This window comes from Dryas octopetala, chromosome 2, assembly GCF_963921425.1.
Source record: "Dryas octopetala chromosome 2, drDryOcto1.1, whole genome shotgun sequence".
Classification (NCBI taxonomy): Eukaryota; Viridiplantae; Streptophyta; class Magnoliopsida; order Rosales; family Rosaceae; genus Dryas; species Dryas octopetala.
The window spans coordinates 3,276,156-3,288,480 of NC_141367.1; the positions used below are offsets into that span (position 1 = coordinate 3,276,156).

General features: G+C 38.6%; 1 protein-coding gene across 1 annotated transcript; it reads right to left on the reverse strand.

Annotated features, from left to right (window-relative positions):
- Nucleotides 1–2,310: 2,310 nt before the first annotated feature.
- LOC147292524 (serine hydroxymethyltransferase 4) lies at nucleotides 2,311–5,498 on the reverse strand. The gene is made up of 4 exons (XM_086230686.1): nucleotides 4,698–5,498; nucleotides 3,280–3,670; nucleotides 3,086–3,187; nucleotides 2,311–2,900 (listed from the first exon to the last, which is right to left on the reverse strand). The coding sequence occupies exons 1-4, from the start codon at nucleotides 5,373–5,375 to the stop codon at nucleotides 2,656–2,658; spliced, it is 1,416 nt and encodes a 471-aa protein (XP_086086812.1). The 5' UTR covers nucleotides 5,376–5,498; the 3' UTR covers nucleotides 2,311–2,655.
- Between the last annotated feature and the right edge of the window lie 6,827 nt (nucleotides 5,499–12,325).

Sequence of the window (12,325 nt, forward strand, 5' to 3'; positions counted from 1 at the left end):
CGATTACCCGGCGGGGCGGGTATGGTATTGGCAAACCCGCCCCGAACCCGCCCCGTTGCCATCCCTAATCATCACCTGGTAAATGAATGAATATATTAACACCTAAGCAAGGGTAAAGCCTAACCGGAAGGTCCAACACACCACCGAACGGAGCCCAAAACAGGCAAAGAGAACAAAATACAAATTGAAGAAGGCCATGCCAACAAGAGCTATTAGAGCAGTCAACTACTAACAGAATCTTAAAACCAGTAACAAAATGGGACCAAAACTCTCCTTGTATTGCCGTTTGGCTCCATTGGGTTCTTTATTCTCTATTTGATTTTCTTTTTTCTATATTTCAATAAAGAACTTGTATTTTGGCGGATGGGGAAACAGATTTGGGGTGGCAATAGTACCACTCAAAAGAAATTCATTCACCACAATTCTTGGTCACTTAATGTTTTTTTTTTTTTTTTTTTTTTTTTTTTTGGGATTTTAGGAATGGGAATTAGAAAATTAGGATTAAATACCAAATTTTAATAATTTTTTAAAATAACATAAAGACCATATAATATTTCAATTTGACTACCAAATTTAAATGTAGTTTTTTAAAGAGCAAATTACAATTTAGTACCTCAATTTTACATGTTATTTCAACTTAGTACCCCAACTTTGAAAACTTGCAAAAAAGTACCTCAAGTTTCATTTTGTGTCAAAATAATACTAAAAAATAATAATATTTTTAAATACTTTTGAATAAAAAAAATTAAAACTTTTAAAAATTTTAAAAAAATTTGGGGGTGGAGATGGGTAGGGAGGGTCGGGTAAAGGAGGTGGGTTGGGGGTTGGGTAAAGGGGTGAGGGGGTGGGTTCGGGGAGGGGGAGGGGCTGTATGAAGGGGGGTGGGTTGGGGGGAGAGAGGCAGGGGGTGGTTCTGAGTGAGGAAGAAGGAGGGTCGAGGGGCTAGTGTTGGGTGGGGGGTGCGAGAGGGTGGAGCTTGTGGTTGGAAATGGGTGGGGAAGGAGGGAGGGAGCTGGGTGGGTTGGGTGGTCGACACAAGGGAGGCGGAGGGAGGAGAGCTCGAGACTGGGGTTGGGCTGGGATTTCGAGGAGAGAGAGAGAGAGAGAGAGAGAGAGAGAGAGAGAGAGAGAGAGAGAGAGAGAGAGAGAGAGAGAGAGAGAGTGAGTGAGTGAGAGGGGTGGGTGGGGTCGGCGGTGGGGTGGGTGGCTGGGAGGCTGGGGGTAGGGGTGGGGGTGGGGTGCGACGAGATTAGGGTGGGGGGGAGAGAGGTGGGTCGGGCAGGGAGAAGGGGGTGCGACGGGACTAAGGGTGGGGGGGAGAGGGTGGGTCGGTCAGGGAGAAGGGGGTGGGGGTGGGGGTGGGGCGGGGTTGGGGTGGGGATGAGGCTGGGGCTGGGGCTGCGTGGGGAAGGGGGAGGGGGAGGGGGAAAAGTTTTAATATTTATTTTAATGTTTTAATTTTTAAAGTTTTATTCAAAAATTTATTTAAAAAGTTTTAATATTTTTTAATATAATTTTTAAAAGTTTTATTTTAATATTTATTTAAAAATTTTTAAGAAATTTTTTTATTCAAAAGTTTTTAAAAATATTTTTTTTTTTAAATGTGGAGAAAAAGACGAAAAATATTTCCGCCACGTCAGTAGAGAACGGTTTATTTGACAGAAAAACTAACGGAGGTACTATTTTGACACAAAATGAAAGTTGAGATATTTTTTTGCAAGTTTTTAAAGTTGAGATACTAAGTTGAAACAACATGTAAAATTGAGGTACTAAATTGTAATTTGCTCTTTTTAAAATTATATCATAAACATGTTGACCCCTTTAATTTGAGCTTTTTCATTTGACATTTTTGTCCTTTGGCCCATATCTAATAGGTGTTAGTTAAAATTTATAAGATTTTGTCAAAATAACCCTCGAGGCTTTTTATATTGTCTTGAAAGTTGGTTAATGTAGTCTCAACTTCAGATTTAGTTGTGACTGTACGACACTCATAACTTCAGATTTAGTTGTGATTGTACGACACTCACAACTTCAAATTTAGTTGTAACTGAACGACACTCACAATGAACAACTTATTATATGCCACCTAATAACAATTACTTCTATGAAGATAAAACTTAACTGAATCTGAAATCCAAGGCCTCCGTGCTGTATGGATTATAGTGGCACTTTTATTTTGGACACCAATTACCAATAAATATTTTTCTTTCTCACTTTTTTTGTTGTTGCCAGAAGTCATTATTATAGATTAAACCAAGCATGACAACGCAAAAGGAACTAAACCTGCCAATAAAAAGAAACAAAATGGAATGAAAGCTCCTAAACAAAACCAATTAACTCATTTCTCACTATCTAAAACTTAATAAAACAAGAATCCATTGTTTATTTGTTGGATGAACAAGAGAAAATACAAAAGTAGGGAATCTAGTTACCGAGAGGATTTTATCTCAATCTCGTAACACATACCAATATACCATCTTAAACTTTGAAATGGGATTTGAAAAAAAAAAAAAATACAACTAATCTATGACACTGAATTCCAAAGACAGCTTTTTTCTCTTTTTCCTTTCTGAACAACATAAATTGGGGTGACTTAATTCCAAAGGCCCAGAAATATTTAAGACAATATTAAAAATATTGGATACCTATACCTAATCAATCCTTGTACTTCATTTCGGACAACTTGAAGCCGGGCATGTCAAATGAGGAAGAGAACTTTTCAACATCAGCCTTGAGTTCTTCAATGTCCTTGTTGTTCACCAAACCCTTGTTGAAGTCCTTGAGTAGTTTTCCATGCTCCTTCTGGATCTTCAAGGTGAGGGTTACAGCCCTGTGGAGGAACTCACCAATCTGCTCGAAGTCCTTCTGGAGCAAACCTCTTGAAGTCATCGCCGGAGTACCTGTTGTTAAACATCCCATAACTTACTTCAGGACAAATGTAGTAAGGGCATCTATACAATTTATAGATTGAATGATAGAAAGTCAAATCTTGGGACCCCAAGAAATTCCTCTCAAAATCATTTTCACAAAGTACATAATAATTCTTAACCACAAGGGAAAAGCTGATTAGTATTGCATTTCTTACCAATTCTTACTCCTCCAGGAGCCAAGGCACTGCTGTCACCAAAAACAGCATTCTTGTTCACAGTAATGTTGCATAGGTCACAAAGCTTCTCAACCTTGTTGCCTGAAGACATCATCAAGAATTCAGAGTTGTATCGATAAAAAAAAATGCATGTGAACATCACATTTATAGATGGAAAAAATTCAACACTTTACCAGTCAAACCAAGAGGCCTGAGATCCCAGAGAACTAGGTGGTTCTCAGTTCCTCCAGTGACAAGCTTGTAATCCTTGCTCATCAGGTACTTTCCAAGGGAAACAGCATTGGCCTTCACTTGTTTAGCATAGGCCTTGAACCCGGGTGTCATGGCCTGCTTAAGAGCAACAGCAAGGGCACCAATCTGGTGATTATGGGGACCACCCTGAAGTGAGGGGAAAACAGCAAAGTTGATCTTGTCTTCAAAGTCGTAGACTGCGTCCTCGGGCTGGCCCTTCTTGGCTGGTTTGGGTCCCTTCCTGTAGAAGATCATACCAGCCCTAGGACCCCTCAAGCTCTTGTGGGTTGTGGTTGTGACAATGTCACAGTACTCAAAGGGATTTGCAGCTTCCTATACCCAAGGGAAAAAAGAAAAAGAAAAACAGAGTAAGAAGTAAGAACACACAATCTATTACAAAGATGGCAATGCCAATAATTCAATACTGCAAACAAGTTGCACTCATTACATGCTGTGCAGGAATAACAATGTTACTTATTACCTAAATGCACTTAAGATTTGAAAATTAAATTTAGGCCTGCTATAGACCTTATGTTAAAATACACATTCATAAATCAAGAGTTACATTTTTAAGAGACTTTATCATATTATTTAAAGAAATAACAAAGAGAAAAAGGAAAAGCAGATACAAGAAGGCAATACAAGTTATTATATCGATTCACATTAACCCTCCCTATCAGCAGATCTGAAAATTGAGCAAGAAAACAAAACCAAACAAACTAACTGTGTAGTCTCAGATCTAATTCATATTTAATCAACTAAACGAAAATTAATGTATCCATTTTCATCCCCCAAGAACACAATTTCTGATCCGAACCTGCATGCACACTACATGTGCCCGTCATGATAGGACCTAAGTCTCAAACCAAGAAAAAAGAACTGTGCCATTGCACTAGTGATATATAATACAACAATTTGAGCTATAAATAGAAGGAGCAAAAGAAAAAAAGGCAAATGAGGGAAACATAGTGAAAATAGTGAAATGCACAACATAGAGATCAAAGTTAACAAAGTTTTCACAGCCCAGATCTTGATCTAAAAAAATGCAAAACATAGTGGTGAAAATATTCCAAGATATTTGCAATGGATTAAGAAATGATCATGACCCAAGAAAAAAGATCAAGAAATGCGAGTGAAAATAAATAAGAACCCAAGCCAAAAAAGCAGAGATCTGCACAAATTCACATAAAAACTAACACCTACTGCACCAAATCACGTAATTTACACAACTCCCATTCACAAAACTTCAAGATCACGCAAAACCCGTTAGATCTGAGACCATGCAGCAAACCCAAGAACCCAAAAGATCGAAAACAACACAACACAAAACACATAAAAAAAAAAAAAAGCACAAGTATACCTGAGCAGCAACAAGGCCACTAATGTGAGCCATGTCACAGAGCAAAAGCGCACCACACTTATCCGCCACAGCCCTGAACCTGGCGTAGTCCCAGTCTCTCGGGTACGCACTCCCACCGCAGATGATCAACCTGGGCCTGAAATCCAAGGCCTTCTCCTCCAACTTGTCGTAATCAATGTACCCAGTTGATGAATTGACCTTGTACGGCAGGCTCTCGAAGTAGATCGAGGTCGCCGAGATCTTCTTCCCTCCGGAGGTGTAGTACCCATGAGTCAGGTGACCGCCGGAGGGCAGGTCCAGCCCCATGATGCGGTCGTGGGGCTGCAGCACCGCCGTGTAGGCGGCGAAGTTGGCGGGGGAGCCCGAGTAGGGCTGGACATTAACTCCCCACTTGGTTGGGTCCACGTTGAAGGCCTGGAGGGCGCGGGAGCGGCAGAGGTTTTCGATCTCGTCGATGAACTCGTTGCCGCCGTAGTAGCGGTTGCCGGGCATTCCCTCCGAGTACTTGTTGGTGAGGGCGCTGCCCAGGGCCTCGATGACGGCGAAGGAGGTGAAGTTCTCGGAGGCGATAAGCTCGATGCCACGGCATTGGCGCCGCTTCTCCTTCTCGATGAGGTCGTGGATCTCGGGGTCCACGCTCTCCAGGGTGGAGTTGCCCCAATCGTTTACTGGATCCATTGGAGAGAGAGAGAGAGAGAGAGAGAGAGAGAGAGAGAGAGAGAGAGAGAGAGAGAGAGAGAGAGAGAGAGAGATTGGAGAAGAAGAAGTAACGGAGGAAAAGGAGAGAGGTTGTTGCGGGTTGTGGTGTGAAGTGGTGGTGGCAAACTAACGGTTGGGGTTTATAATACTTCTCTTTGGTATGTAATTACCATTCTGACCTTTCTGTGATTTGTTGTAGTTGGTGTATGATGTGGATTGTGGTGTGGCGTGGAGTGGAGTGGATTCATCACAAAGTTTTCTTTTTATATTTGGATTTCATAAGGAAATTCAATATTTCATTAACCGGTCTCCAATTCAGATTTTAACGGATTTAAAAAGTCCAACGAAATCTAGCTGTTCTTAATTAAAATTTTAATGGATTCTATAAAAATTTAGGTGTCCTTAATTCGGATTTTAATGGATTTCTTAGAAATCCAATTGTTCTAAAAAACAGATGGATTTCATTAAATGTTAAATTTTAATGGATTTGGATGGAGTTTAATAGATTTTTTACACATAACAGATTCTATGAGAATTCTAATTATTTTCCTTAAATTTTATGAATTTTAAAATCCATTAAAATCTAAGATTTTCATAAACATTTCCATGGCAAGGCTCATACATGCAAAGATCCAAAGACCTCATTGATTAAATCCGCAAAGCCCATTTAATAATCTCACAAGAAGAACACGGTTTGGATCCGAGCACGTTAAGTCCTAAAGAGTAAGGTGAATTTTATTTGACAAGCCAATGAGAGTGGAAATTTGCAAACACCATGTTAAAAAGTTTAAGTATGAAGGACTCTAGGCATCCATCTTGTGGCGGCTGCAGCATGGCTAGTGGCCGAGCAACCGCATGAAGAATGACAGGAACTAGAGGTATGGTAGCAGGCTTGGCTTGAGCTCATTACTACCAAAAGGATACTACGCTACATAAAAGGCTCTTTAGAGTTGGGACTTTTGTTTCAGCCTTCTTTGGACTCATAATGTGTTCGTGTCTTTTCATATGTGGATTAGGCTAGTTGGCCGATACACGAAAATCCACCTCAGGTTATTTATTGTTTAATGGGCCAAATCTTATTTCTTGTAGCTCTTCTAAGTAGCTTCGCTCAAGTGATGAGTCCGAGTATCGGGCCCTAGCTCATGCTTGAGCTGAGTCAATATGGCTTTCATATATTTATGAAAGCCTGTCTCTCAGCCCATCACTCTCTATTGTTACAATTTAAGTACAACTTATATAGCCGCTAACCCCATTTTTCATGGTTGGACAAAACATATTGAACTTGTCTATCACTTTCACTACACCATTTGCTGCTTAAATCCACTATTGGTTTATGTTATCTATTGATGCAAAAACAACTAAAGATTGGTTCGAAGGATCAATAGCCACCCTGCAGTCACTCTTAGGCAGTAGGTTGCAAAGAAAGGGGTAACAAAGTGGCTGCCCAAACCAATTTTTTTGGAATGGTGGAGTTTGGAGACAAGAACTGTCTAACACTGCTGACAATTTATTTCTCCACCAATGTTGCAGGTAGTTGCAACTTGCAAATAAAGGCTCACCATTGTTGCACATAGTTGATGTATTGGTGAATCTAGTAAAAGATTAAACAAATACTAGCCATGGATTTTAGGACCTTAAGTATAATAGTGAATCAAAGCAATTCTCTCACCAATGTTCAAATATTCCAGTACCATTTAGTTACAAAGCAATTTTGCATTCCATTAAATCTTGCAGTTGCAGTACTCATTGCATGATTATTGAGCTATTATAATTAGTCATCCTTTAAATTTTCCTGGCTTGCATCTAATACATCTTAAACACTAGTGCTACACTTAATGATAAAATGGAAATTTAGTAGGGTATAACCAACAAAGAGCATCACATTCATATATTAAACTTCATTGATTACACAGCCGGGGACTATATGAGTATTCTAACAATTGATTTACAAATACAAATGAAGATACCAGCCTGCCATCTACATTATATCAACCATCACCAACATACCCACAATACAAAAGAGAGTTTCTAAGCCAACTTCACAATGCAAAATCTATTCAAAAAAATGAACACTTCAATGTCAACAAAACTTACTTAAAAATATCAAGATCGTGAGCTTATATACTAGCTAAAGCTTTCATATTCTTCTGAATGCCGCGTGTGATTAAAACAGGGTTCGCTCCAGCTGCAACCACCTGAAAAATTGAACTCAGTTAACAAAAGTGGTTTGGACAAAATCACTCTAGTTATAGAGATGAGGGTACAATAGATATGCAAACAAAGACCTTGTGCAAGAACAACAAATCTTGTTGTGCCATCACCAGTTAAGTTCTTAGTCTTGGAAGCTACATGTCTCACTAACACACTGCAAACAGGGTGCAAATTACATTACATAAGCTCCAAAGTTAGACAATTCAACCAAACCAACACTTGGGATGGTCAGGATATCAAAAAGCATTTGGTAACTAAAAATAACATCAACTGATGTTTCATATTGTTTGCCACATAATATTATTACAGAAAGCATCTCCAGATAAGGCTACCTCACTGAGGAGTTTGTGCTTGTAATTAGTTGAAATTGTAAAAAACCTCAATTTTCTTCCTTCATAAGTAAAAAGATCCTCAAAAATTCAAAAGCTAATTGAAATTTATCAAACCCTAATTTTGGCAATATCACTAGCAAATTTGAATTCAAAAGATCAAGCCTACTACTATGAACGGTTCAATAAGTGTTAAAATAAAAATAAAAACTTGAAATAATTGGAGGAAAAAGCTCTCAATCATTAAGGAAGCATTTCAAACTTGTTTACCTTGGACTAGCATTCGCAGTGTTATTACCATGTTGAACGTGTAATTGCTGGGCTTCAAGTGTAAGTTCAAGGTCTGGTGACAAACCAAAAGCTGGTGGTGGATGACTGAAGCATTGATACCATTAGAAAGAGAAGAAAAACTCGACCAACATCGCTGTCATCCTCTGTCTGAGTTGCTAGGGGTGTTTGGGCTTCGAATCGCCATCTATTATAGTTGTCAAAATGATTTAAAGACACTAGTCATCTCAGAGCAAAAAGGGGATGGAGATAAAGGTCGTACGACTCGCCGCCGCCGCCGGATAGTGAAATCGTCAGAGACGATGGCAGTTCTGTCTGGTTTCAATCTAGCTTCATGGTTGGGTTTTTTGGAAGACAAAGATCAAAGGGAGAGATAGAGAGAAGGAGGAGACAAAGAGTTTTGTGGTAGTTTCGCCGGAATCCTCCACCGGACGGTGGTGGTCCGAACAGAGACAGAGAGTTGAGAGAGAAGATAGAGTGTGGCTGGTTTGGGGTTTGGAGAAATTGAAGAATGAATTTATGGAGTTAGGCTTTTATCCTCCATCAACCCTAAGTAGCGAAATTACATATTTACCCCTTAAACACTCAAATCCCAGCATCATGCCAGCAACACAGACTTACTTGGTGGCTGAAGGCGTTGCAAAACAAAATAATGGGGTTTCGTGCGCCAGCCATTGTAAGAAGTGAAACAAATTTCTCACCCTTCCAATTTTCGCTTGTAATTGTGGTGGGAAGAAAGGATTTTGGACAGGTAAGGTTTCCTTCCCCTACCCTAACGCTCCTCTTTTAGTTCCATTTACTCACTGGCCCACCATATAGGGTTCCCTTTTGAGGTCTAATACACATTAGTCAACTAATATTACTAATAGTTGGATATAAAGCAACTTTTTCGGCCAGTGGATAATGTTTACAACTACCAAATTATTAATTAGCGACAATGGAAATGTCAATTGTGACTAACTCTAATATAGTTTATTTTCAAGTGGCTTTAGGCCTTATTTGCTGTAGTGTTTGTTCGTGAACGGGTCAAGATGGGCACACATAACATTCAATATGTTCCTTCCATTGATTAGCCCGTCGACATCCTTACTAAAGGTCTCCAAAAGGAGCGTTTCTTCTCCTTCATTCCAAACTTGTCTTTTCCCGACTGCCAAGTTTGAGGGGGCATGTTAGAGAAAGATTATCTTTCAAGAAAATTGGAGCATCCATCCTAAAACCAATTGGCAATAGGAGGAGTAGCCCAAGACCCTTATAAACTACTATGCAAGGCCTCACATTTTCAATGCGAGATCTTTCACTTAATACGCACATGTGACATCACTTAAGCCTAACACATGGACAATTCATATTGAATGACGTGGGAGCATTTGTGGCTTTTAGGCCCAACATGTTGGTAGCCTACTATGATACCATGAAGGAATCAAGGCATCGATCCCAAAACCAATTAGTAGTAGGAGGAGAGGCCCTAGCTACCCTTATAAACATTTAAAACAAATCTATAATTTTTCAATGTGGGACACTCCACATTCTCTTACACGCCCCCGGACGTGTGGTCTCACTTAAGCCAAACACGTAGCCAACTCATATTTTGGGTGACGTGAAACACGTGTGGCTACTTGGCCTAATGCACGTGAGTGAACCTGCTCTGATACCATGAAAGAATCTAGACATTCATCCAAAAACCAATAGGGAATGTGTGGAGAGGCCCAACTCCTTATAAGTCACTATGCAAGGTTATAAATTTTTAATATGGGACAATACTCTACATTCTCTTACACAGTCATGTAAAACTAAGTTGAAACCTATGTTTAGGCTTAAAGAACTCACATGTGATTTATTAAGAGAAAAACTCTTATATCACAATAAATATAGAGAATATGAGTAAAACCGGCAAATTCATATAAATTATCCTTACAAAAAACATACCCTACATACTGTAATACAATAGAAGCTACAAGTTTTCTACTGAATCAAATATACTAATTACTACTTTGGGCCCACAATCATATCGATCACTCAAGCCAAACACATCCTCGAACATTAACTCTTCATTCACAACAAGTATGTCTAAAATATACTACCATTGGGAGGTAACCCAAGTAACATGACAAATGCTACTCCTACAAAAAATGTGACAACTCGCCTTCGAGCATCCATAATGAGGACAACCCTATTTTATAATGAGAAGCTCTCACTACCTTGTAGATGTACCTTCTGCCTTTTCTTTTATAAACATGTCAAAAGTTCATAAATCCAACATAAACCAAAGAAAATCACATGCAGTTATGGAGTCACATCAAACACAAAAAACCAAGATGTCGAATATGATCAAACTATCGCTCCAGAGATCTTTTCGAACAATGGCTATCAGTGCTATACAACACCTCATATATAATATCATCATGACCTGACAAGTAGTGAGAGAGAGAGAGAGAGAGAGAGATAGATTGGATAAGAAAAGAAGAAGTAATGGAGGAAAATGAGTTAGAGAGGTTGTTGGGGTTGTGGTGTGGAGTGGTGATGACAAAGGCAAATTGGCAAACTGATAGAGTGGAGTAGGTAATTACCATTATGACCTTTGTGTGATTTTTTTGTAGTTGGTGGATGATGTGGCTTGTTGTATGGAGTGGAGTAGATTCATCACAAAGTTTTGTAGTATATTTATTTTTCTACAAGGATTCTCAAAATTCTCATAAAATGAAATGAATTACTTAGTTTGGCTTTTTACTTTTCCTGTTACTATTATACACACTCCAATTTACATACAACACATCTTTCAATTCATTTCGAAATGTAGGAAAACTTTTCCAGTTTCCCGATCCGCCCCGAGTAAGGTATTTGGTAAGATTCCTTAGATCCTTAAGTTTGGTTTAGTTATTCTAATTAAGTTATTTACTTATTAGGCTTTAATTTTGTGATTAGTTCTAAGCTAAGCTAAGAAAATTCCTTTGTTGAAGATTAAGCTAAAAGGGTCTACAACCGAGTAAATACTCTTAAAAAGTTAAACCTCTTTTGTCAAGTTGGATTAAAAAGCTTGATTAGTTAAAGTTGGATTTATGAGAGAATAACTAATTATGCATGATAAATTGAATTATAGAATTGCTACAATCTAATTAGACATCTAGATAGCATGAGTACGTTGGATTTATTTGTTTACTTTACTTGTACATTAAACCGGACTTATCTATTAATTAATTAACTTAATAACAAATTGAGGCCACCTTTTCAAAGTAACCGAACGATGTGATGTCGAGATCAGTGCGTGAGCATACGGACACTGGATACTGGGCTAGAGCTCCCCCAGCCTTCCACACCCTAACCTAGTCATGTTGTTGGACTTTAACTAGTTAACCTCTAGACTTGAATTAAAATTGGACACACTTAAGTAGAAACCCTAAGGGAACCTAGAAAGTATAAAGATATAGTCTTAGTAGACTGGTTTCTGGGAAAGTATGACCGAAAGGAAAGGTAATGCGGTAAATTCTGTCAAAATGTACTTTGATTGAGTTATTGTCGAATCTTGGACGTTCCAGCTACCTAGAGAAAAAAACAAAGGCATCAATGATGTGGAATTGCATCGTCAGGTTAAGCTTGGACTCCAAATAGGGAGAGTCCTCACACCCTGTCTATTGAGACTTTTTATGTGTGTATGTATGATAATAAATATTATTTCTTGCAAAACTGAATTTTTTTTTATTGTCATATCGCATGAATTTTTATCATGATAACTGATGGACAAATTGAGAGTAAAGGGTTGTATTTTTATGGCCATGGGTTTGATTAACTAAACTTATGGAATAGATTTGTACGAACGAACTAGTCAATTTGTAAGGTTGGGAGGCTAGCTTATGAGACACTTACTAGTGAAGGCTACTCTCACTATAGTACCAAACTTTTCCTTGGTAAGTGTAGTTGTTCCTTTAATGTGTTCGATCATTAGGTAAGATTCGAATTTAAGTACTCACAATTTTTTGCAAAAGACTGCATACTCATACTTAAAGAATGTAGGAATTCAACTATTACTATTGTTGCTGGCTTTCGTGGTGAATCTTTTCAACTATTTTTCTCAACTAACCATATAAATAGTAAATATTTTAACCT

What these genes read in the sequence shown, in the direction of transcription:
- LOC147292524 (XM_086230686.1), bottom strand. Translation starts at nt 5,375, where the DNA reads ATGGATCCAGTAAACGATTGGGGCAACTCCACCCTGGAGAGCGTGGAC. An exon ending in GTGGCCTTGTTGCTGCTCAG is followed by an intron (nt 3,671 to 4,697) that starts GTATACTTGTGC and finishes CCTTGGGTATAG; the next exon opens with GAAGCTGCAAATCCCTTTGA. An exon ending in CAGGCCTCTTGGTTTGACTG is followed by an intron (nt 3,188 to 3,279) that starts GTAAAGTGTTGA and finishes TGATGTCTTCAG; the next exon opens with GCAACAAGGTTGAGAAGCTT.